Source organism: Rhynchophorus ferrugineus, unplaced genomic scaffold (genome assembly GCF_030347505.1).
Source record: "Rhynchophorus ferrugineus isolate W39M unplaced genomic scaffold, kcgeb_rfMv2 rfM5, whole genome shotgun sequence".
NCBI classification, from domain to species: domain Eukaryota; kingdom Metazoa; phylum Arthropoda; class Insecta; order Coleoptera; family Curculionidae; genus Rhynchophorus; species Rhynchophorus ferrugineus.
Genome location: NW_027472584.1, coordinates 21,558,726 through 21,581,123, shown reverse-complemented (window position 1 = coordinate 21,581,123; position 22,398 = coordinate 21,558,726). Strand labels below are relative to the sequence as shown.

General features: G+C 30.8%; 8 protein-coding genes across 12 annotated transcripts; 5 read left to right on the top strand and 3 right to left on the bottom strand.

Moving 5' to 3' along the window:
- Positions 1 to 588: 588 nt before the first annotated feature.
- LOC143196885 (uncharacterized) lies at positions 589 to 3,241 on the bottom strand. Its single transcript, XM_076404823.1, has 5 exons — positions 2,999 to 3,241; positions 2,304 to 2,949; positions 1,936 to 2,188; positions 1,732 to 1,876; positions 589 to 1,669 (listed from the first exon to the last, which is right to left on the bottom strand). Exons 1-5 carry the CDS (start codon positions 3,098 to 3,100, stop codon positions 1,295 to 1,297), a joined length of 1,521 nt encoding a protein of 506 aa, XP_076260938.1. The 5' UTR covers positions 3,101 to 3,241; the 3' UTR covers positions 589 to 1,294.
- A 144-nt stretch (positions 3,242 to 3,385) lies between these two features.
- dnt (tyrosine-protein kinase Dnt) lies at positions 3,386 to 6,005 on the bottom strand. The gene is made up of 6 exons (XM_076404822.1): positions 5,707 to 6,005; positions 5,349 to 5,476; positions 4,693 to 5,255; positions 4,211 to 4,639; positions 3,833 to 4,129; positions 3,386 to 3,712 (listed from the first exon to the last, which is right to left on the bottom strand). The coding sequence occupies exons 1-6, from the start codon at positions 5,819 to 5,821 to the stop codon at positions 3,601 to 3,603; spliced, it is 1,644 nt and encodes a 547-aa protein (XP_076260937.1). The 5' UTR covers positions 5,822 to 6,005; the 3' UTR covers positions 3,386 to 3,600.
- A 63-nt stretch (positions 6,006 to 6,068) lies between these two features.
- LOC143196891 (apolipoprotein D) lies at positions 6,069 to 7,237 on the bottom strand. The gene is made up of 3 exons (XM_076404829.1): positions 6,938 to 7,237; positions 6,704 to 6,885; positions 6,069 to 6,491 (listed from the first exon to the last, which is right to left on the bottom strand). The coding sequence occupies exons 1-3, from the start codon at positions 7,177 to 7,179 to the stop codon at positions 6,193 to 6,195; spliced, it is 723 nt and encodes a 240-aa protein (XP_076260944.1). The 5' UTR covers positions 7,180 to 7,237; the 3' UTR covers positions 6,069 to 6,192.
- LOC143196883 (putative inactive tyrosine-protein kinase Wsck) lies at positions 7,043 to 13,124 on the top strand. Of its 3 annotated transcripts, none has more exons than XM_076404818.1 (13): positions 7,044 to 7,148; positions 8,421 to 8,499; positions 8,562 to 8,857; positions 8,933 to 9,078; positions 9,148 to 9,444; positions 9,499 to 9,725; positions 9,779 to 9,980; positions 10,043 to 10,212; positions 10,270 to 10,504; positions 10,558 to 10,805; positions 12,355 to 12,568; positions 12,622 to 12,936; positions 12,998 to 13,124. In XM_076404818.1, exons 3-12 carry the CDS (start codon positions 8,691 to 8,693, stop codon positions 12,912 to 12,914), a joined length of 2,199 nt encoding a protein of 732 aa, XP_076260933.1. In that variant the 5' UTR covers positions 7,044 to 7,148; positions 8,421 to 8,499; positions 8,562 to 8,690; the 3' UTR covers positions 12,915 to 12,936; positions 12,998 to 13,124. The 3 variants fall into 3 exon arrangements, with proteins under 3 accessions (XP_076260935.1, XP_076260933.1, XP_076260934.1); XM_076404819.1 differs by lacking the exons at positions 12,355 to 12,568; positions 12,622 to 12,936; positions 12,998 to 13,124 and adding exons at positions 10,873 to 11,086; positions 11,141 to 11,455; positions 11,517 to 11,643; XM_076404820.1 differs by lacking the exons at positions 12,355 to 12,568; positions 12,622 to 12,936; positions 12,998 to 13,124 and adding exons at positions 10,873 to 11,086; positions 11,141 to 11,643 and having other exon boundaries at positions 7,043 to 7,148.
- Positions 13,125 to 13,668: 544 nt separating this feature from the next.
- Positions 13,669 to 14,606, top strand: LOC143196894 (tyrosine-protein kinase receptor Tie-1-like). 2 transcript variants are annotated; one of them, XM_076404834.1, is made up of 4 exons: positions 13,670 to 13,769; positions 13,837 to 14,050; positions 14,104 to 14,418; positions 14,480 to 14,606. In XM_076404834.1, exons 1-3 carry the CDS (start codon positions 13,677 to 13,679, stop codon positions 14,394 to 14,396), a joined length of 600 nt encoding a protein of 199 aa, XP_076260949.1. In that variant the 5' UTR covers positions 13,670 to 13,676; the 3' UTR covers positions 14,397 to 14,418; positions 14,480 to 14,606. The 2 variants fall into 2 exon arrangements, with proteins under 2 accessions (XP_076260950.1, XP_076260949.1); XM_076404835.1 differs by having other exon boundaries at positions 13,669 to 13,769; positions 14,104 to 14,606.
- A 2,026-nt stretch (positions 14,607 to 16,632) lies between these two features.
- Positions 16,633 to 17,573, top strand: LOC143196895 (tyrosine-protein kinase receptor Tie-1-like). The gene is made up of 3 exons (XM_076404836.1): positions 16,633 to 16,734; positions 16,802 to 17,015; positions 17,069 to 17,573. Exons 1-3 carry the CDS (start codon positions 16,642 to 16,644, stop codon positions 17,359 to 17,361), a joined length of 600 nt encoding a protein of 199 aa, XP_076260951.1. The 5' UTR covers positions 16,633 to 16,641; the 3' UTR covers positions 17,362 to 17,573.
- Positions 17,574 to 19,605: 2,032 nt separating this feature from the next.
- Positions 19,606 to 20,542, top strand: LOC143196879 (tyrosine-protein kinase receptor Tie-1-like). Of its 2 annotated transcripts, XM_076404815.1 has the most exons (4): positions 19,606 to 19,705; positions 19,773 to 19,986; positions 20,040 to 20,354; positions 20,416 to 20,542. In XM_076404815.1, the coding sequence occupies exons 1-3, from the start codon at positions 19,613 to 19,615 to the stop codon at positions 20,330 to 20,332; spliced, it is 600 nt and encodes a 199-aa protein (XP_076260930.1). In that variant the 5' UTR covers positions 19,606 to 19,612; the 3' UTR covers positions 20,333 to 20,354; positions 20,416 to 20,542. The 2 variants fall into 2 exon arrangements, with proteins under 2 accessions (XP_076260930.1, XP_076260929.1); XM_076404814.1 differs by having other exon boundaries at positions 20,040 to 20,542.
- Positions 20,543 to 21,100: 558 nt separating this feature from the next.
- Positions 21,101 to 21,944, top strand: LOC143196880 (tyrosine-protein kinase receptor Tie-1-like). The gene is made up of 3 exons (XM_076404816.1): positions 21,101 to 21,187; positions 21,255 to 21,468; positions 21,523 to 21,944. The coding sequence occupies exons 1-3, from the start codon at positions 21,116 to 21,118 to the stop codon at positions 21,813 to 21,815; spliced, it is 579 nt and encodes a 192-aa protein (XP_076260931.1). The 5' UTR covers positions 21,101 to 21,115; the 3' UTR covers positions 21,816 to 21,944.
- The last annotated feature ends 454 nt before the right edge of the window (positions 21,945 to 22,398 follow it).

Sequence of the window (22,398 nt, the reverse complement as noted above, 5' to 3'; positions counted from 1 at the left end):
AAATAAACTATAAATTTCAGAAACCGTCATAGAATATTCAATAAGTTTTTTTGCTTGAAGAGCGCTATTAATATTATTAAATAGTGCGATCAATATTTTTAATGAAAATTTTAGAAAACAGATTGCATACATTCAAATTTCTTCTCTATGATTTGTTGTATTTATATATGAGTATTGTTATTTAAAATCTGCATATGTCATTTGGACGCACCGGATGAACAGAATAACGGAAACAGAAAAGAGATGAAATGTCAACTGTAATTAGGCATAAATAATTGTATATCAATTCAAATATAAAGTGCTACTATGACAAAAAAAGGTCTGTTCGATGCGCAGAAATGGGCACTCACAGAAAAAATTCTAAATAGCCGCAGAGCATTTCATTCCGAATTTATTTATTTATGCGGGCCTTACATCAACTCTCAATTTATTAAATTAAGTTAGATATAGCTTTCCGCTGTTCTTTTTAAAACTAATATTATTGACCTCAATAGATTAAAAATATCAATAAATAACTGGAATAAAAGACACTAATATTCTTAATTATTCAAGAAAATAATAAAGGTATTCAAATAAAATTGGGATTACTACATTTTCACAATTTTATTGGTAAACTGTATAAAAATAATCACAGTTTTGTTTTATCAATATGTATCAGACAGTGTATAAAAAGGGTGTATATTATTGCACAATTTCAAAAGTAAAATTCGGACACATCATATATACAAAATATCATATATAATTAGGAATTTTAGTGTGAGATTATACTAAAAATGTATTGCATAGCACTATCAAATTTTACAGTTAAATTGTAATGGACATTCAATTCACACACAAAACACTCTCACATAAATCTAATATCTTTTAAAAATCTACCTTTAACTGCAAAATTGATAACTCATTCACTGTAGTAGACAAATGTATCAAGTTTTCTCTGAAATGTATAAACTACCTAAAAAAGCTGCCATTTGTTAAACTAAAGCTCTCTAATCAATACTTTTAATAATAGATTTATTTTAGCAGTTTTATCACTTTGTTTCACTGGGACTTTGTGTGTGAATTATAATTGAGAAACACTAGCATCTGGTTTGTTCATATTATATATAATTAAGTAGAGAGAATAATTTATGGTGTCCATTAAAAAAATATATATCTCCAAACAAACCATCAGCGCATTTTTAAATATAACAATACCAAACATTTACTATGATTATATTTTTCACTATTTCAAACGCATAACAAGTACGCATCAGAGACTAGTACTAATAAAATCACTGATTTCTCAATAAAAAACCTACTGTAAAATGTAATCTTTATAGTTTTTTAAAGATTTCATTTGTTTTTTCAGTTGTTTTATTAAATCTAAAGGCTGCACCAAAATTGATATGTCTCTACCAACTGAATTAAGCCTGTCTCGTACCTGGTTCTTTTTAAAAAATAAGTTTAGCGGCCTTCCATTAATTTCAGTAAGTACCCAATTTGTAAAACTGGTGCCATCACAAGATTTTGTTTTAGCTGTTAAACCGTGTCTAGCAGCCAAACTATTTGTCTGTACTGTTTCAATGATAGCTGTGTTATTCTCTTGAACGATACCTAAAGGCTGCCCTTCTGTTTCTTTGTGTATAACAAAGACTCTTCCATATGGAACTCTTTTGATTACTATATTAACCTATTTCAAAAGATATTAATGAATTAATGGATATAAAAATATACACACACTCTTAGACTTACATATAAACCACAGTAATGAGATTGCAATATTTTTTGAGCATCTGCTGCTGACTTCACAGTAATTCCTTCAATATTTAACAGACGATCACCAATATGGAGAGCATTGTATAACATTGGATGCTCCTTTTGCTTCCAGCCACATATCCTGAAATACATTTATATTAATGAAATCGTAAATCATACCAACATTTTCGGCAATCTTACCACACAGCATTAAAAGCATCAACAAAGCCAATAGAACTGATACAGTCTTTTTTTCTAAGTTGCACTCTAACACCAGTGGGATGTTTCATTTCTTTTTCTAGCATCAGGACTTGTTGTTCCCTTAATGTTTTATAAGGTCTTGGTGCAGATTGTAATATTCTAGGAGAGCAACTAGCTGATCTCTCCAGTATTCTGTTTGATACAGATGGTTCTCTTATTGGTTGACGAAATTCATCATTTCTATTGGACGGACCTGTAGAAATCAACATTATTGTTTCCAATTTCTTGATGATTAAATATAGTACATACATGTAATTCACAATCATAAAGAAAGGCATGAAATTGATTGTACTATAATCATAAATTACCTGGTTGAATTTGAAACAGATGTTCATAATGTACATTAGATGATGATAATGAATTAGCAGCTCCCAATACATAATTTAACTGATCAAAATTAAAAACATGGTGCCAACTAGCACCTGCACTTTGAGGCTCATTAACACTATCCATTCTTCTAGGCATTATGCTACTCTGTGATTCAGATCTTTGTCTTTCATATGAAATTAAGTTTACTCTTTCTCTTTGAGAAGTCACTTCACTTTCTATGCCTGGTAAAACTTCTGGAGGAGATTCTGGTGGTGGAGGCAATGGTGAAGTTGGATCTCGTGTAGGTAATAGTGGTAAATTAGGTTTATCTGGGAGTTTTGTATAAACATTTTCTTTTGGGCTTAATATTCTTAGTTCAAATAATTTTGTTTTAAGCCCTTCAACCCAATCTAACATTTGCTCCCAACTAGGGGCAGCAAGTCTGATTACCTCTGTAGTTAAAGTTAATACAAATTCATATTCTTGATCTTGGGCACATATTGTGGGAGATATGTGTTGGATATTGTTCAAACATACAAACCAATCTGGTTTATGAAAAACAGCCAATTTATTATCTGTGTAAGTTTCAAGGTATGCATCAGTATCATCGTGAATACAAAATACAACCCAAAGCTTTTCACGTTTCTGTAATAACTTCTATTAAATAAAATAAAGTTAAAATTAATTCACTTACCTTTTTAGGGCTGCTGGGTGAAATTTTCTTTAGCCATGTATTTTTATGAATTTCTCTAAACATTGGATTCTCAAATGGTTGGGAAGTTGGTTGCTGTGCCATATTACTTTTTTGGTTAATGAAGTCATAAATTATATAATTTTTAACGTCCAAATTTAATTAAAACAGATCTAATGTAATATTTCTACAGAAAGTATATTTGTAAATATTTAATGTCATTTGTCAAAAGTGACATTTCTTCTCATCTGTCTGTTTGGATAATGACATTTAAAACAAGGATAGACCTACGTGAAAAACAAGGACATATGACAACTTTGAGGGAAATTTGAAATGTAATCTTAAAATTATGTAAATTTTCTGTTTAATTACAAATAATGCATCCAAAAAAAGGTTTAAGACATTTATTTGTTACAAATACAGATCTATATATTGTTTAAAAATACAAAGTTAAGTACACTTTTCATAAATAAAATATTGTATATACAATACGGTTTTCTTTGAATAATTTACTTATTTGGCAAAATCATTTTATTAAGTTTGGCACTTAAGAGTCAAAGGAACATAAAAATAGCAAAATAAAACTTTTGCAAAGTTATTGAGTGTCAAACATATTTGGTTAATTGTGTAAAAAAATCTTGTAGACAGACATGGAGTTGTGTAAAGGTAGGTCTTTCTTCGGCACTCATAGCCCAACAATAAGCCATAACAGCAAATCTGTAAAAAAAAATAGTAACTAGGGAATCAACATTCATGTAAAACAGAATTCAATTAAAACCTAATATAGCATATTAAGCTAAATTATAAAAAATATTTGATACATATTTTTTTACATACAATTCATCTGGACAATTTATAGGTTGAGCCAGTCTGTAACCATCCTTTAAATACGCTGCCATTTCAAAAGGATCTATCTCAATATAAGGTTGTTGAGCTAGAGTTGTGAGTTCCCAAAGAAGTACTCCAAATGACCAGACATCAGACGCAGGTGAAAATGTTTTATGTAATAAACTTTCAAGTGCTAACCATTTCACAGGTCTATTTTCATTGTCTCCTAAACAATGATAATCTGATGGAAACAAATCTCTAGATAAGGCATTATCTGCAACTTGGATATTTAATTTATCATTAACCCTAAAAGACAATAAATTAATTAAGAAGCTGAACAATAAATGTTAAATATTAAAGTATTCATATGTGATAAAGAATACTAACACACAATTTCTAGCTGCTAAATCCTTATGCAGTAAATGCCTTTTATGGAGATATTGCATGGCTTTAATAATCTGTAAAGCCATACGTACAACTTCTTGAGTAGTTAAAGTATGATGTACTCCTTCAGACGATAATTTACATTTCTGCAAAAATATTTTTAAATTTTTGTAATTGTTAAAAGGATATAACAAAAATGGTGTGCTATGATCTTCTATTGATACACGCAGAATACTTAGAATATTCTTGTGATTTAATGAACACATTGCCATTCCTTCTTGTAATAACAGTGAAATTTGTACTTGACTTGCATGATCAGCAACAGTTTTTATTATAACAGTCTCTTCATTTCCTTCTTCATTAGTATAAGATCCTTGATAAACCCTTCCAAAGGTTCCTTCCAATATAATACTGCTTAAACGAACTCTACACCTAAATTATCAAAACATATATAATCATCTGTACAAGAACGTTAACTATATTACCTTTGAACACTTAACTCTGTTATTCTTTCCTGTAGATCCTTTGACCTCTCATCTAACAAAGAATAACTAGGCATTCTTCTAAAGCTTGCATAGGATGAAACATTCACACTGTTTCTTGGTAAAGTAGCCAAAAATGTGGTAGTTGTAGTTGTACCTGGCCCATTACCATTTGTTTTTGTACCTCTACCTTTTTTATCAGTAACATAATAAATTGTTATTAGTATTCCCAATATTAAAACTAACAAGATCGCACAGCAAACTGCTATATAAAATACACTAGAGGAATCAGCAAATGTTAAAGAATTCTTTGATACATCATTTTTAATACTTTCATTTATGCATGTCTTTTTTCTTTTAAAATCAAGGGTAGTAATATTTTTGTCACTAAATGTAATACTAATTTTAATTGATATATTAACTTCAGCATCAACTGTTTCACTACATGGTAATGATACAGCAAATATTTGTGTTGATGATGGGACAAAACCAGTTGCAGATATATTCAATTTGGGATGTGGAATAGCAATTTTATTAGATATATCTATCTTAATAGAATATGGCAACTGAAAACATAATACATACAAAAATTAAATCAAGATAATTAAATAAACCAAACATTGATACCATAAATGTAATTACAAATAAACCTAACTTACTTTTTGACTGCCAGTATTTTCCCATGTAAAATAGAGTTTATTTAATTTTGATGACAAGGGTAAAGTAAAATTTAATGCATAGTCGTTAATTTGACCATCTCGAACATAGTTAAGTTCTGCTTGTAATCCTACGATAAATAGCTAAAATTAGTTTTCAAGTGGTAGTCTTAAGGCGGTAGTGTTAGGAACAGACAACACAGGTAAAGTCGGATTCAACACATAAATAAACAAAATAATACCACTAGAGTTACAGTTAATTATCACAATTTTAAATTTAAAAAATCTGGACCAATCAGTATATAATATGTAGATTATAAACATATATTTAAATGAAACCGTTTTATTAACTTTACATTACCTAAAAGTCTTTGTAATTCCTGAGGGCTTAGATATAAATTAAAGGAGGCACTAGAATATCTTAAACAGTATATCACTTGAACTAAGGTTATGAATAATATTTTTGGATGTCCCATTGCAAAAGATTTAATAATATACACATCAAAACCGTTTTAAAACGTCACTTTTGGGATGTAATATAGTCATTGCTTGCTATGTTGATGTTAGACATATTCGTAGACAAGGCAACTAACTAAACAACGCCCGCATATCTACATGTGCGCTAACAAAATGATATCCGATCATTCACGAACGGTAACCGAATGGAGCTCATTTTTTATCGTACATTAGCATTACCTTAAGAGTACCAATTTTAAAAACAACTTTTTTGTTATATATTTTCAACTAATTTATTATGTAAACATCTTAAAAACTAATCATTACAACTAAATAATCCAAATCTGAAGGAGCATATATAATAAATTTATAAATAGTTGCTAGATAATTGTTAATTTTCATTTGGGGTTGTGTTTTCTTCCATGTTTATCTCTTCATCATTTAACACCGATTTCAGTGAATTTTCCATATTTTCAGTACGTTTGGATACCCCTGCATTTTGTTCTACGTGTGTTGAAGTCGATGCAATTCCTAAAGCTGCGTTCAAATCGGATGCAGCTATCGCACATCCTTCCTGATCAGTTTTTACAAAGAATGTCCTGTTAATTTTAAATTGATCTAAAACTCCATAAGCTTTTTGCAACGTTGTGGCGTCAGGAATTCTTTCTCTTGTCATTAACCAGGCACTTTCTGTAAAGAAAATAAAATATTTAAGGGAGCTTTTATTTAAAAAAAATATGTTTATTTGGTTGCCTAAAAAGTTGTTGTGTTATACATAATAGTATTACTAGTATAATCGAAAAAATACAAGAGATTGTTTCTGTTAATTATTTAAAATACCTCCAGCTGTATTTGTTAATATGAAAATATACCGATTCTAGTAAAATGGAAATAAATCTTACGTGTATTAATAGGGCCCAAGCCGCTGCAACTCCATATAACGGCAAAATTATCATAATCGGTATCCAAGATAGTAAGGGTTGATGTTGTAGAAGGAGTTGTGTCATATTTCACTACCATTTTACCTTCTGATACGTGAGTAGGTACATCGACATTTCCGCTTATGGTTCTTTTAACTCCTGTACTAAAATACTTTTGATAAAATATTCTTCATTAATGCCAGAATAAATACTTACAATCTGTTTGTGACTTCATTGGAAACATAAATTTTTCCATTAGGAGCTACAGCATAATCGGTCACGACACATCTTGCTGCTACTTCGGAAAATTGAAAATATCGTTCAGATTCATACCATTTCCCTAAAAATTGTTCTAGATCAAAGTTTGACATTGGTAAATAATCAGGACAAAACCCGAAACTTGGAATTTGAGATACAACCAAGCATGGTAAGAAGAAAAAGATGTAAACCACTCGCATGTTTCTATATTTTTAAGGCTCCTTTCTTCATACTTCGTTTATATATGGTAATATACCGGTACTTCAAACTTTAGTTTGCAACAAAATTATCTGGGACATTTAACAAGTTCTGTTAAACTAAGTCAATATCTGCAGTTTTTATTTATATAGATGTTTTAATTAAATTTCAAAAATATCTTATAATTAGAAAAAATGCAATTTAATTTTTAACTATATAATTTATTTATAGTATTATATCTGAATAACAGTTTTCTTTATAAATTAATTATATTTCATTCGGAGAAATGCGCTATTTGAAAAACATTAACGGTACTTTCGACGTAATAAATAGTTCATTCACTTACTAGTTACGTTCAATTTATATTTTAAATATAAGTTAGTGATGACCACCTGTATTATTAATAACTTTAAGTAAAACTGATAATATCGAAGTAAATGAAAGAAGTCTAAACTAATTATAAAATTATGAGGTGAAGATGGGATTAAAAAGGCAATGCCCTTGAATAACCTGAAATACATTTTACCATCTTGGTATATGCCAATGCCTTTGCTTGTCGTTTTTTTTTTCTAAATGTGGATTTCATTATTTATTCATCTTCATGGAGAAATTTTAAACAAACAAAAAGGTGTTAATGGTATTATTGACTGATACCCATTTTTAAAATTGCTAAAATATTTTAGTTTAAATAAACACTACTTTTTCAAATACTAATGTATATTATCCACGTTGTAACAATTCGCTTCTACGAGAATTAACAATGAGTTACAGCTTCACAACAAATTCTTAAACAATAAATTTATATTTTTTCTAGTATACACTGAAATAGTTATTTGAAAATAGGCAACTAATAATACTTAAATAAAATATTGTTAATATAATTTTAAATAAATTAAATGTAGAAAAAAAAAAGATAATGATTGGTGCTAAGTTTATCAAATAGCTTTAATTATGAATATATTGCTATTTTTATACAGTATACTTATAAAATTAATTATTTGCTTTATGCCAGTATTATCTTAATAATTACTGTATCTATAAAAATAAACTTTCATAACGAGCATTAGTTAATTTATTTAATTTGTGATCACAAATTAAATAAATTAATATATCACAAATTAAATAAATTTAGGTTAAGGTTTAGATTTAGGAAAAGGTTTAGATAATAACGTTTATTTTAAATAACAAGTTCATAGACTACCATAAAACCATAGATGTCAGTCTTTTATTTAAATTTGTATAGTGGGTGTGTGCCATGCGTCAGACCATAACCTAAAAAGCCGTTAAGGAAAACAAACTAATGCATCGATGCAATTTTGCAGGTAAGCGATAAAAATCGACTAAACAAAAATAATAACATAATAAAATATATTTATTATTTTAGTGCAGTTTGTATATTTAATGGTGAAATATTTCACTATTAAAACTATAGAGGTTGCGGAGAAAATGTTATGGTGAATCATTATTTATTACTTATTTTATGAAGACTGACTAATGATATTCTAAATTTAAAATGAAAATGCTGCTATTTATGGTTATATTTTATTTTTGTAATGTTAATGGATTTGAAAGTGATTTGATTGGATGCTTTAAGAATATGCCTAAAAATAGTAGTGTTTATTTGGCAAATATTCAAGGGGATGACCATTGTATAAAAAGTTGTAATGGGATCTATTACAGGTATTGAATAATATTAAACATTCATAATTTTTATGTACAATTCATACTTACATGTTTAATTGTATTATATTGTAGATACTTTAGTTTTTATAAGGGGCATTGTGCATGTAGCAACTTTCTTGGAGAACAAGTAACCAATTCTACTTGTGATTCATATTGTCTTGATAACCAGTGTGATGGACTCACACAAATTACAAATGTGTATCCAACTGGGAACTTAGGTATTATTATAAATACATTTTTTTTTATTTTTTAAATACTGAATACATGGCTTCAATTTATTTTTATAGTACCTGGCCCACCACGTAATTTAAGTATTGCTAATATTACAAGTAGCAGCTGTAGAGTATATTGGAGAGAGCCAGAATCATATATTAATATAATTGGTTATGTTGTCAGAGCAGTACCAACACAGACTTTTTCTACATATCCATCTAATACATTGGAATGGACATTTGGCAATAGTACTTTTCAAAATGAAATCTCTACACTTTTATCAGCTACAAGGTACAATATAAGTGTACATTCAATATCAAATGAGGGAAATGGAGCTAGTGTTTATCAAATAATAACAACTAAATTAGCAGGTATTGTCTTTTTGCTCTTATTTTCTCATAAAAATAATTAAATATTTATATTAGATCCGGATACCTTACCACAGCAACCAGTTATATTAAGTAGTGATGGTTATAAAATGAAAATAAAACTTGCATCAACAACAAATAATAATGGGCCTGTCAGTGCTTATAGGATTATAGTTGTCAAATCTGATGATAATCAGGCTTTCCAAAAAGATAGTGTTTTGTCATATACTGAAGCACAAAGAAATGGTTTAAGTTATTATGTGGCAGCTGAGATTAAACCAGAAGTATGCTTTTGTTTTAGATAAATATCTATAATTTTTAAAATATATATTTACAGGATATCAATAAAGAATTTACAGTTGGCGATGGAAAAAGGTATGGGCCTTTTTATAATGCTCGTTTAGATCCAAAAACAAACTATAATATTTTACTTGGCTTAGTAAGTTATTATAATGGTGAAACTAAAATAGTATATAGCCAGGCAAGTGGGTATCACAATGGTATCTCTATATTAAATGTTTATGATGATAGTGATCAAGGTAATTTTAGTGCTTTCATATAAAGTATCTGCTTGGATTAAAATATATTCATATTGTCCTAGGAGATTCTCCAGGGGTAATAATAGGCTTATCAATTGCCATAGGCCTTTTGACATTTATGTTCATAACTGGAATTGTTGGGTTCCTGATTTTAAAGAGTAGGATAGTTAACAGAAGGCAGAGGCTTTCTGAAAATCAAGAATTAACCCTACAGGGCCCCATGATTGAAGTGGTAATTCTTTTCTGTATAAATTACATTATAATGTTTTCTTTATATAATAATATTTAGGAAAATAATGGATACATCCACGAAGAAGACCATATTCCAGTAAATCATTACAGAAACCTTAAGCAAAAAGTACGGACATTGTCATCTAATCAATTAAAAATTGAACCAACGAATTTACTTGGTGTTGGTAAATTTGGCAAAGTAAATAGTGGAACTTTACATGAAAATGATACACTTACAACTGTAACATGTTACAGTATATATGATAAAAAAATGAATCAAGATACAAAAAAGAGTATGTAATGTAAATGTAATCTCGTCTTCAACTGAATTAATATTTGTTTTTAGGTATGTTGCAAGAGTTAGATTTATTAATTAAAACCGGGAAAAACGAAAATATATTAAATTTGATCGGTACTTCAGAAACAAGGGAGATGGTTGTTGTAGTCATGGAATATGCCTCCATGAATTTGAAAGACTTTCTTTTAGGAAGTCGAGATCACTTGAATGGAAAATTCAGTAACATGACTGAGTATCAGGCGTTTGAAATTGCGATTGGTATATGTAGGGGAATGGCACATTTACACAATGCAAATGTACGTAATTTTGTTTCAGATATTTTGCTAACACATTTTACTTACATTTTTTATGTACGTATTTCAGATTTTGCATAAACAGCTTTGTGCTAGAAGCGTTTTGATATCAAATGATTTTGTACCAAAAGTAGCAAATTATGGCTTAGCCCAATATTTTAGCCATAACAAAATTCCAGATTATACCAGATGGACCGCTTTAGAGGTCTTCAAAGGTCATCAGCATATCCCAAAAAGCGATACTTGGTCATTTGCTTGTTTACTTTGGGAGATTATAGCTTTAGGTATTTCTTCTCCCTTCCATTTATCAATTCATTTCAACCAGTGCTTTTTTTAAGGGGGTACACCTTATGGAAATATTTCTAGTAATAATGAAATACCTGATCAACTAAACAAAGGTATACGATTGCCTCAGCTGAGATACATTAATGATGAGTTATACCAAATAATGCTGGACTGTTGGCAGTTAGTACCAGATGAAAGACCAAAGTTTGAAGATCTAGTAGATATATTAAATAATTTTAAAGGACAATGTACTTCAATACAAATGTTAAGTTTCAACATCTATTCTAATTTTCAGTATGAACAGTTTTATCCAGACATGGAGTTATCAGTTCGACCGGTATTTTAGTTTTCTGTATATTACTTGTTTGGTAAGCTATTTTTAACACAAAAATTATACTGCCCATTACCAATATCTTTACACTCTTCTAGATTTGTGAATCTCAGTACCATTAACTATTTGTAATGTAGTACCAGTATTTCAATTTACATTCCATTTTTTTTACCTTTTTGTACCATGTTTTAATTTTATATTAGTAAAATATATATTTTAAAGTAAGCTGTGTTTGTAAGTTATTTCCTATTAAATCTAAAATTTGGGGTTGATTGATGTTCATCTGCCACTTTCACCACTATTGGGATCCTAAATATACACATTACATTTTTGCGACCACTATACCAAAATGATTAGAACTAGTTCCTCAACTTTGAGTAAACTTAATCGCCGTAAACTACAGCGACGCAGTATGGCAGAAATTAAAATATGGCATTTAACAGACAGTCGAAGAACGTGTCAAAGTCAAAATAAACAGTAGTTTGTTGAATGAGGAGTAGTAATAGCTACCAGCGGATCGGTCAATTATATGTTTCAAGTCTGGAAACTTTCCCAGATTGTTGAGTGGGAATCCCACATCTGCCCGTGAAAAATTCGATCTTTGGCGCGATGATTCGCTCAAACACGCAAAGTAATTCTCCCCAATGGTCTATGGAGGTAGGTACAGACATACACATTGGTTTTGAAGGGATTCTGATAATGGTTAATAAAACATATTTTATAGAACACACATTTTTAGAACATTTTATTAATAAAAGAATATCACTGAATAAGGAATGTTTACGTTAAAAAAAAACATGACTGAGTATCAGGCGTTTGAAATTGCGATTGGTATATGTAGGGGAATTGCACATTTACACAATGCAAATGTACGTAATTTTGTTTCAGATATTTTGCAAACACATTTTACTTACATTTTTCATGTACGTATTTCAGATTTTGCATAAACAGCTTTGTGCTAGAAGCGTTTTGATATCAAATGATTTTGTACCAAAAGTAGCAAATTATGGCTTAGCACAATATTTTAGCCATAACAAAATTCCAGATTATACCAGATGGACCGCTTTAGAGGTCTTCAAAGGTCATCAGCATATCCCAAGAAGCGATACTTGGTCATTTGCTTGTTTACTTTGGGAGATTATAGCTTTAGGTATTTCTTCTCTTTTCCATTTATCAATTTATTTCAACCAGTGCTTTTTTAAGGGGGTACACCTTATGGAAATATTTCTAGTAATAATGAAATACCTGATCAACTAAACAAAGGTATACGATTGCCTCAGCTGAGATACATTAATGATGAGTTATACCAAATAATGCTGGACTGTTGGCAGTTAGTACCAGATGAAAGACCAAAGTTTGAAGATCTAGTAGATATATTAAATAATTTTAAAGGACAATGTACTTCAATACAAATGTTAAGTTTCAACATCTATTCTAATTTTCAGTATGAACAGTTTTATCCAGACATGGAGTTATCAGTTCGACCGGTATTTTAGTTTTCTGTATATTACTTGTTTGGTAAGCTATTTTTAACACAAAAATTATACTGCCCATTACCAATATCTTTACACTCTTCTAGATTTGTGAATCTCAGTACCATTAACTATTTGTAATGTAGTACCAGTATTTCAATTTACATTCCATTTTTTTTACCTTTTTGTACCATGTTTTAATTTTATATTAGTAAAATATATATTTTAAAGTAAGCTGTGTTTGTAAGTTATTTCCTATTAAATCTAAAATTTGGGGTTGATTGATGTTCATCTGCCACTTTCACCACTATTGGGATCCTAAATATACACATTACATTTTTGCGACCACTATACCAAAATGATTAGAACTAGTTCCTCAACTTTGAGTAAACTTAATCGCCGTAAACTACAGCGACGCAGTATGGCAGAAATTAAAATATGGCATTTAACAGACAGTCGAAGAACGTGTCAAAGTCAAAATAAACAGTAGTTTGTTGAATGAGGAGTAGTAATAGCTACCAGCGGATCGGTCAATTATATGTTTCAAGTCTGGAAACTTTCCCAGATTGTTGAGTGGGAATCCCACATCTGCCCGTGAAAAATTCGATCTTTGGCGCGATGATTCGCTCAAACACGCAAAGTAATTCTCCCCAATGGTCTATGGAGGTAGGTACAGACATACACATTGGTTTTGAAGGGATTCTGATAATGGTTAAATAAAACATATTTTATAGAACACACATTTTTAGAACATTTTATTAATAAAAGAATATCACTGAATAAGGAATGTTTACGTTAAAAAAAAACATGACTGAGTATCAGGCGTTTGAAATTGCGATTGGTATATGTAGGGGAATTGCACATTTACACAATGCAAATGTACGTAATTTTATTTCAGATATTTTGCATACACATTTTACTTACATTTTTCATGTACGTATTTCAGATTTTGCATAAACAGCTTTGTGCTAGAAGCGTTTTGATATCAAATGATTTTGTACCAAAAGTAGCAAATTATGGCTTAGCACAATATTTTAGCCATAACAAAATTCCAGATTATACCAGATGGACCGCTTTAGAGGTCTTCAAAGGTCATCAGCATATCCCAAGAAGCGATACTTGGTCATTTGCTTGTTTACTTTGGGAGATTATAGCTTTAGGTATTTCTTCTCTTTTCCATTTATCAATTTATTTCAACCAGTGCTTTTTTAAGGGGGTACACCTTATGGAAATATTTCTAGTAATAATGAAATACCTGATCAACTAAACAAAGGTATACGATTGCCTCAGCTGAGATACATTAATGATGAGTTATACCAAATAATGCTGGACTGTTGGCAGTTAGTACCAGATGAAAGACCAAAGTTTGAAGATCTAGTAGATATATTAAATAATTTTAAAGGACAATGTACTTCAATACAAATGTTAAGTTTCAACATCTATTCTAATTTTCAGTATGAACAGTTTTATCCAGACATGGAGTTATCAGTTCGACCGGTATTTTAGTTTTCTGTATATTACTTGTTTGGTAAGCTATTTTTAACACAAAAATTATACTGCCCATTACCAATATCTTTACACTCTTCTAGATTTGTGAATCTCAGTACCATTAACTATTTGTAATGTAGTACCAGTATTTCAATTTACATTCCATTTTTTTTACCTTTTTGTACCATGTTTTAATTTTATATTAGTAAAATATATATTTTAAAGTAAGCTGTGTTTGTAAGTTATTTCCTATTAAATCTAAAATTTGGGGTTGATTGATGTTCATCTGCCACTTTCACCACTATTGGGATCCTAAATATACACATTACATTTTTGCGACCACTATACCAAAATGATTAGAACTAGTTCCTCAACTTTGAGTAAACTTAATCGCCGTAAACTACAGCGACGCAGTATGGCAGAAATTAAAATATGGCATTTAACAGACAGTCGAAGAACGTGTCAAAGTCAAAATAAACAGTAGTTTGTTGAATGAGGAGTAGTAATAGCTACCAGCGGATCGGTCAATTATATGTTTCAAGTCTGGAAACTTTCCCAGATTGTTGAGTGGGAATCCCACATCTGCCCGTGAAAAATTCGATCTTTGGCGCGATGATTCGCTCAAACACGCAAAGTAATTCTCCCCAATGGTCTATGGAGGTAGGTACAGACATACACATTGGTTTTGAAGGGATTCTGATAATGGTTAAATAAAACATATTTTATAGAACACACATTTTTAGAACATTTTATTAATAAAAGAATATCACTGAATAAGGAATGTTTACGTTAAAAAAAAACATGACTGAGTATCAGGCGTTTGAAATTGCGATTGGTATATGTAGGGGAATTGCACATTTACACAATGCAAATGTACGTAATTTTGTTTCAGATATTTTGCAAACACATTTTACTTACATTTTTCATGTACGTATTTCAGATTTTGCATAAACAGCTTTGTGCTAGAAGCGTTTTGATATCAAATGATTTTGTACCAAAAGTAGCAAATTATGGCTTAGCCCAACATTTTAGCCATAACAAAATTCCAGATTATACCATATGGACCGCTTTAGAGGTCTTCAAAAGTCATCAGCATATCCCAAAAAGCGATACTTGGTCATTTGCTTGTTTGCTTTGGGAGATTATAGCTTTAGGTATTTCTTCTCCCTTCCATTTATCAATTCATTTCAACCAGTGCTTTTTTTAAGGGGGTACACCTTATGGAAATATTTCTAGTAATAATGAAATACCTGATCAACTAAACAAAGGTATACGATTGCCTCAGCTGAGATACATTAATGATGAGTTATACCAAATAATGCTGGACTGTTGGCAGTTAGTACCAGATGAAAGACCAACGTTTGAAGATCTAGTAGATATATTAAATAATTTTAAAGGACAATGTACTTCAATACAAATGTTAAGTTTCAACATCTATTCTAATTTTCAGTATGAACAGTTTTATCCAGACATGGAGTTGTCAGTTCGACCGGTATTTTAGTTTTCTGTATTTCACTTGTTTGGTAAGCTATTTTTAACACAAAAATTATACTGCCCATTACCAATATCTTTACACTCTTCTAGATTTGTGAATCTCAGTACCATTAACTATTTGTAATGTAGTACCAGTATTTCAATTTACATTCCATTTTTTTTACCTTTTTGTACCATGTTTTAATTTTATATTAGTAAAATATGTATTTTAAACTAAGCTGTGTTTGTAAGTTATTTCCTATTAAATCTAAAATTTGGGGTTGATTGATGTTCATCTGCCACTTTCACCACTATTGGGATCCTAAATATACACATTACATTTTTGCGACCACTATACCAAAATGATTAGAACTAGTTCCTCAACTTTGAGTAAACTTAATCGCCGTAAACTACAGCGACGCAGTATGGCAGAAATTAAAATATGGCATTTAACAGACAGTCGAAGAACGTGTCAAAGTCAAAATAAACAGTAGTTTGTTGAATGAGGAGTAGTAATAGCTACCAGCGGATCGGTCAATTATATGTTTCAAGTCTGGAAACTTTCCCAGATTGTTGAGTGGGAATCCCACATCTGCCCGTGAAAAATTCGATCTTTGGCGCGATGATTCGCTCAAACACGCAAAGTAATTCTCCCCAATGGTCTATGGAGGTAGGTACAGACATACACATTGGTTTTGAAGGGATTCTGATAATGGTTAAATAAAACATATTTTATAGAACACACATTTTTAGAACATTTTATTAATAAAAGAATATCACTGAATAAGGAATGTTTACGTTAAAAAAAAACATGACTGAGTATCAGGCGTTTGAAATTGCGATTGGTATATGTAGGGGAATTGCACATTTACACAATGCAAATGTACGTAATTTTGTTTCAGATATTTTGCATACACATTTTACTTACATTTTTCATGTACGTATTTCAGATTTTGCATAAACAGCTTTGTGCTAGAAGCGTTTTGATATCAAATGATTTTGTACCAAAAGTAGCAAATTATGGCTTAGCACAATATTTTAGCCATAACAAAATTCCAGATTATACCAGATGGACCGCTTTAGAGGTCTTCAAAGGTCATCAGCATATCCCAAGAAGCGATACTTGGTCATTTGCTTGTTTACTTTGGGAGATTATAGCTTTAGGTATTTCTTCTCTTTTCCATTTATCAATTTATTTCAACCAGTGCTTTTTTAAGGGGGTACACCTTATGGAAATATTTCTAGTAATAATGAAATACCTGATCAACTAAACAAAGGTATACGATTGCCTCAGCTGAGATACATTAATGATGAGTTATACCAAATAATGCTGGACTGTTGGCAGTTTGTACCAGATGAAAGACCAAAGTTTGAAGATCTAGTAGATATATTAAATAATTTTAAAGGACAATGTACTTCAATACAAATGTTAAGTTTCAACATCTATTCTAATTTTCAGTATGAACAGTTTTATCCAGACATGGAGTTATCAGTTCGACCGGTATTTTAGTTTTCTGTATATTACTTGTTTTAAGTAAGCTATTTTTAACACAAAAATTATACTGCCCATTACCAATATCTTTACACTCTTCTAGATTTGTGAATCTCAGTACCATTAACTATTTGTAATGTAGTACCAGTATTTCAATTTACATTCCATTTTTTTTACCTTTTTGTACCATGTTTTAATTTTATATTAGTAAAATATATATTTTAAAGTAAGCTGTGTTTGTAAGTTATTTCCTATTAAATCTAAAATTTGGGGTTGATTGATGTTCATCTGCCACTTTCACCACTATTGGGATCCTAAATATACACATTACATTTTTGCGACCACTATACCAAAATGATTAGAACTAGTTCCTCAACTTTGAGTAAACTTAATCGCCGTAAACTACAGCGACGCAGTATGGCAGAAATTAAAATATGGCATTTAACAGACAGTCGAAGAACGTGTCAAAGTCAAAATAAACAGTAGTTTGTTGAATGAGGAGTAGTAATAGCTACCAGCGGATCGGTCAATTATATGTTAATTATATGTCTGGAAACTTTCCCAGATTGTTGAGTGGGAATCCCACATCTGCCCGTGAAAAATTCGATCTTTGGCGCGATGATTCGCTCAAACACGCAAAGTAATTCTCCCCAATGGTCTATGGAGGTAGGTACAGACATACACATTGGTTTTGAAGGGATTCTGATAATGGTTAAATAAAACATATTTTATAGAACACACATTTTTAGAACATTTTATTAATAAAAGAATATCACTGAATAAGGAATGTTTACGTTAAAAAAAAACATGACTGAGTATCAGGCGTTTGAAATTGCGATTGGTATATGTAGGGGAATTGCACATTTACACAATGCAAATGTACGTAATTTTGTTTCAGATATTTTGCAAACACATTTTACTTACATTTTTCATGTACGTATTTCAGATTTTGCATAAACAGCTTTGTGCTAGAAGCGTTTTGATATCAAATGATTTTGTACCAAAAGTAGCAAATTATGGCTTAGCCCAACATTTTAGCCATAACAAAATTCCAGATTATACCATATGGACCGCTTTAGAGGTCTTCAAAAGTCATCAGCATATCCCAAAAAGCGATACTTGGTCATTTGCTTGTTTGCTTTGGGAGATTATAGCTTTAGGTATTTCTTCTCCCTTCCATTTATCAATTCATTTCAACCAGTGCTTTTTTTAAGGGGGTACACCTTATGGAAATATTTCTAGTAATAATGAAATACCTGATCAACTAAACAAAGGTATACGATTGCCTCAGCTGAGATACATTAATGATGAGTTATACCAAATAATGCTGGACTGTTGGCAGTTAGTACCAGATGAAAGACCAACGTTTGAAGATCTAGTAGATATATTAAATAATTTTAAAGGACAATGTACTTCAATACAAATGTTAAGTTTCAACATCTATTCTAATTTTCAGTATGAACAGTTTTATCCAGACATGGAGTTGTCAGTTCGACCGGTATTTTAGTTTTCTGTATTTCACTTGTTTGGTAAGCTATTTTTAACACAAAAATTATACTGCCCATTACCAATATCTTTACACTCTTCTAGATTTGTGAATCTCAGTACCATTAACTATTTGTAATGTAGTACCAGTATTTCAATTTACATTCCATTTTTTTTACCTTTTTGTACCATGTTTTAATTTTATATTAGTAAAATATGTATTTTAAAGTAAGCTGTGTTTGTAAGTTATTTCCTATTAAATCTAAAATTTGGGGTTGATTGATGTTCATCTGCCACTTTCACCACTATTGGGATCCTAAATATACACATTACATTTTTGCGACCACTATACCAAAATGATTAGAACTAGTTCCTCAACTTTGAGTAAACTTAATCGCCGTAAACTACAGCGACGCAGTATGGCAGAAATTAAAATATGGCATTTAACAGACAGTCGAAGAACGTGTCAAAGTCAAAATAAACAGTAGTTTGTTGAATGAGGAGTAGTAATAGCTACCAGCGGATCGGTCAATTATATGTTTCAAGTCTGGAAACTTTCCCAGATTGTTGAGTGGGAATCCCACATCTGCCCGTGAAAAATTCGATCTTTGGCGCGATGATTCGCTCAAACACGCAAAGTAATTCTCCCCAATGGTCTATGGAGGTAGGTACAGACATACACATTGGTTTTGAAGGGATTCTGATAATGGTTAAATAAAACATATTTTATAGAACACACATTTTTAGAACATTTTATTAATAAAAGAATATCACTGAATAAGGAATGTTTACGTTAAAAAAAAACATGACTGAGTATCAGGCGTTTGAAATTGCGATTGGTATATGTAGGGGAATTGCACATTTACACAATGCAAATGTACGTAATTTTGTTTCAGATATTTTGCATACACATTTTACTTACATTTTTCATGTACGTATTTCAGATTTTGCATAAACAGCTTTGTGCTAGAAGCGTTTTGATATCAAATGATTTTGTACCAAAAGTAGCAAATTATGGCTTAGCACAATATTTTAGCCATAACAAAATTCCAGATTATACCAGATGGACCGCTTTAGAGGTCTTCAAAGGTCATCAGCATATCCCAAGAAGCGATACTTGGTCATTTGCTTGTTTACTTTGGGAGATTATAGCTTTAGGTATTTCTTCTCTTTTCCATTTATCAATTTATTTCAACCAGTGCTTTTTTAAGGGGGTACACCTTATGGAAATATTTCTAGTAATAATGAAATACCTGATCAACTAAACAAAGGTATACGATTGCCTCAGCTGAGATACATTAATGATGAGTTATACCAAATAATGCTGGACTGTTGGCAGTTAGTACCAGATGAAAGACCAAAGTTTGAAGATCTAGTAGATATATTAAATAATTTTAAAGGACAATGTACTTCAATACAAATGTTAAGTTTCAACATCTATTCTAATTTTCAGTATGAACAGTTTTATCCAGACATGGAGTTATCAGTTCGACCGGTATTTTAGTTTTCTGTATATTACTTGTTTGGTAAGCTATTTTTAACACAAAAATTATACTGCCCATTACCAATATCTTTACACTCTTCTAGATTTGTGAATCTCAGTACCATTAACTATTTGTAATGTAGTACCAGTATTTCAATTTACATTCCATTTTTTTTACCTTTTTGTACCATGTTTTAATTTTATATTAGTAAAATATATATTTTAAAGTAAGCTGTGTTTGTAAGTTATTTCCTATTAAATCTAAAATTTGGGGTTGATTGATGTTCATCTGCCACTTTCACCACTATTGGGATCCTAAATATACACATTACATTTTTGCGACCACTATACCAAAATGATTAGAACTAGTTCCTCAACTTTGAGTAAACTTAATCGCCGTAAACTACAGCGACGCAGTATGGCAGAAATTAAAATATGGCATTTAACAGACAGTCGAAGAACGTGTCAAAGTCAAAATAAACAGTAGTTTGTTGAATGAGGAGTAGTAATAGCTACCAGCGGATCGGTCAATTATATGTTTCAAGTCTGGAAACTTTCCCAGATTGTTGAGTGGGAATCCCACATCTGCCCGTGAAAAATTCGATCTTTGGCGCGATGATTCGCTCAAACACGCAAAGTAATTCTCCCCAATGGTCTATGGAGGTAGGTACAGACATACACATTGGTTTTGAAGGGATTCTGATAATGGTTAAATAAAACATATTTTATAGAACACACATTTTTAGAACATTTTATTAATAAAAGAATATCACTGAATAAGGAATGTTTACGTTAAAAAAAAACATGACTGAGTATCAGGCGTTTGAAATTGCGATTGGTATATGTAGGGGAATTGCACATTTACACAATGCAAATGTACGTAATTTTGTTTCAGATATTTTGCAAACACATTTTACTTACATTTTTCATGTACGTATTTCAGATTTTGCATAAACAGCTTTGTGCTAGAAGCGTTTTGATATCAAATGATTTTGTACCAAAAGTAGCAAATTATGGCTTAGCCCAACATTTTAGCCATAACAAAATTCCAGATTATACCAGATGGACCGCTTTAGAGGTCTTCAAAAGTCATCAGCATATCCCAAAAAGCGATACTTGGTCATTTGCTTGTTTGCTTTGGGAGATTATAGCTTTAGGTATTTCTTCTCCCTTCCATTTATCAATTCATTTCAACCAGTGCTTTTTTTAAGGGGGTACACCTTATGGAAATATTTCTAGTAATAATGAAATACCTGATCAACTAAACAAAGGTATACGATTGCCTCAGCTGAGATACATTAATGATGAGTTATACCAAATAATGCTGGACTGTTGGCAGTTAGTACCAGATGAAAGACCAAAGTTTGAAGATCTAGTAGATATATTAAATAATTTTAAAGGACAATGTACTTCAATACAAATGTTAAGTTTCAACATCTATTCTAATTTTCAGTATGAACAGTTTTATCCAGACATGGAGTTGTCAGTTCGACCGGTATTTTAGTTTTCTGTATTTCACTTGTTTGGTAAGCTATTTTTAACACAAAAATTATACTGCCCATTACCAATATCTTTACACTCTTCTAGATTTGTGAATCTCAGTACCATTAACTATTTGTAATGTAGTACCAGTATTTCAATTTACATTCCATTTTTTTTACCTTTTTGTACCATGTTTTAATTTTATATTAGTAAAATATGTATTTTAAAGTAAGCTGTGTTTGTAAGTTATTTCCTATTAAATCTAAAATTTGGGGTTGATTGATGTACATCTGCCACTTTCACCACTATTGGGATCCTAAATATACACATTACATTTTTGCGACCACTATACCAAAATGATTAGAACTAGTTCCTCAACTTTGAGTAAACTTAATCGCCGTAAACTACAGCGACGCAGTATGGCAGAAATGAAAATGTGGCATTTAACAGACAGTCGAAGAACGTGTCAGAGTCAAAATAAACAGTAGTTTGTTGAATGAGGAGTAGTATTAGCTACCAGCGGATCAGTCAATTATATGTTTCAAGCCTGGAAACTTTCCCAGATTGTTGAGTGGGAATCCCACATCTGCCCGTGAAAAATTCGA

What these genes read in the sequence shown, in the direction of transcription:
- LOC143196885 (XM_076404823.1), bottom strand. Translation starts at nt 3,100, where the DNA reads ATGGCACAGCAACCAACTTCCCAACCATTTGAGAATCCAATGTTTAGA. An exon ending in TCTGTTTCAAATTCAACCAG is followed by an intron (nt 2,189 to 2,303) that starts GTAATTTATGAT and finishes TGATTTCTACAG; the next exon opens with GTCCGTCCAATAGAAATGAT. An exon ending in CTCATTACTGTGGTTTATAT is followed by an intron (nt 1,670 to 1,731) that starts GTAAGTCTAAGA and finishes CTTTTGAAATAG; the next exon opens with GTTAATATAGTAATCAAAAG.
- dnt (XM_076404822.1), bottom strand. Translation starts at nt 5,821, where the DNA reads ATGGGACATCCAAAAATATTATTCATAACCTTAGTTCAAGTGATATAC. An exon ending in GGAATTACAAAGACTTTTAG is followed by an intron (nt 5,477 to 5,706) that starts GTAATGTAAAGT and finishes TATTTATCGTAG; the next exon opens with GATTACAAGCAGAACTTAAC. An exon ending in ACAGAGTTAAGTGTTCAAAG is followed by an intron (nt 4,640 to 4,692) that starts GTAATATAGTTA and finishes TTGATAATTTAG; the next exon opens with GTGTAGAGTTCGTTTAAGCA.
- LOC143196891 (XM_076404829.1), bottom strand. Translation starts at nt 7,179, where the DNA reads ATGCGAGTGGTTTACATCTTTTTCTTCTTACCATGCTTGGTTGTATCT. An exon ending in AATGAAGTCACAAACAGATT is followed by an intron (nt 6,886 to 6,937) that starts GTAAGTATTTAT and finishes AAAGTATTTTAG; the next exon opens with TACAGGAGTTAAAAGAACCA. An exon ending in CTTGGGCCCTATTAATACAC is followed by an intron (nt 6,492 to 6,703) that starts GTAAGATTTATT and finishes TTTTCTTTACAG; the next exon opens with AAAGTGCCTGGTTAATGACA.
- LOC143196883 (XM_076404818.1), top strand. Translation starts at nt 8,691, where the DNA reads ATGAAAATGCTGCTATTTATGGTTATATTTTATTTTTGTAATGTTAAT. An exon ending in GTATCCAACTGGGAACTTAG is followed by an intron (nt 9,079 to 9,147) that starts GTATTATTATAA and finishes TTATTTTTATAG; the next exon opens with TACCTGGCCCACCACGTAAT. An exon ending in TTGGGAGATTATAGCTTTAG is followed by an intron (nt 12,569 to 12,621) that starts GTATTTCTTCTC and finishes TGCTTTTTTAAG; the next exon opens with GGGGTACACCTTATGGAAAT.
- LOC143196894 (XM_076404835.1), top strand. Translation starts at nt 13,677, where the DNA reads ATGTTTACGTTAAAAAAAAACATGACTGAGTATCAGGCGTTTGAAATT. An exon ending in CACATTTACACAATGCAAAT is followed by an intron (nt 13,770 to 13,836) that starts GTACGTAATTTT and finishes TACGTATTTCAG; the next exon opens with ATTTTGCATAAACAGCTTTG. An exon ending in TTGGGAGATTATAGCTTTAG is followed by an intron (nt 14,051 to 14,103) that starts GTATTTCTTCTC and finishes TGCTTTTTTAAG; the next exon opens with GGGGTACACCTTATGGAAAT.
- LOC143196895 (XM_076404836.1), top strand. Translation starts at nt 16,642, where the DNA reads ATGTTTACGTTAAAAAAAAACATGACTGAGTATCAGGCGTTTGAAATT. An exon ending in CACATTTACACAATGCAAAT is followed by an intron (nt 16,735 to 16,801) that starts GTACGTAATTTT and finishes TACGTATTTCAG; the next exon opens with ATTTTGCATAAACAGCTTTG. An exon ending in TTGGGAGATTATAGCTTTAG is followed by an intron (nt 17,016 to 17,068) that starts GTATTTCTTCTC and finishes TGCTTTTTTAAG; the next exon opens with GGGGTACACCTTATGGAAAT.
- LOC143196879 (XM_076404815.1), top strand. Translation starts at nt 19,613, where the DNA reads ATGTTTACGTTAAAAAAAAACATGACTGAGTATCAGGCGTTTGAAATT. An exon ending in CACATTTACACAATGCAAAT is followed by an intron (nt 19,706 to 19,772) that starts GTACGTAATTTT and finishes TACGTATTTCAG; the next exon opens with ATTTTGCATAAACAGCTTTG. An exon ending in TTGGGAGATTATAGCTTTAG is followed by an intron (nt 19,987 to 20,039) that starts GTATTTCTTCTC and finishes TGCTTTTTTAAG; the next exon opens with GGGGTACACCTTATGGAAAT.
- LOC143196880 (XM_076404816.1), top strand. Translation starts at nt 21,116, where the DNA reads ATGACTGAGTATCAGGCGTTTGAAATTGCGATTGGTATATGTAGGGGA. An exon ending in CACATTTACACAATGCAAAT is followed by an intron (nt 21,188 to 21,254) that starts GTACGTAATTTT and finishes TACGTATTTCAG; the next exon opens with ATTTTGCATAAACAGCTTTG. An exon ending in TTGGGAGATTATAGCTTTAG is followed by an intron (nt 21,469 to 21,522) that starts GTATTTCTTCTC and finishes GCTTTTTTTAAG; the next exon opens with GGGGTACACCTTATGGAAAT.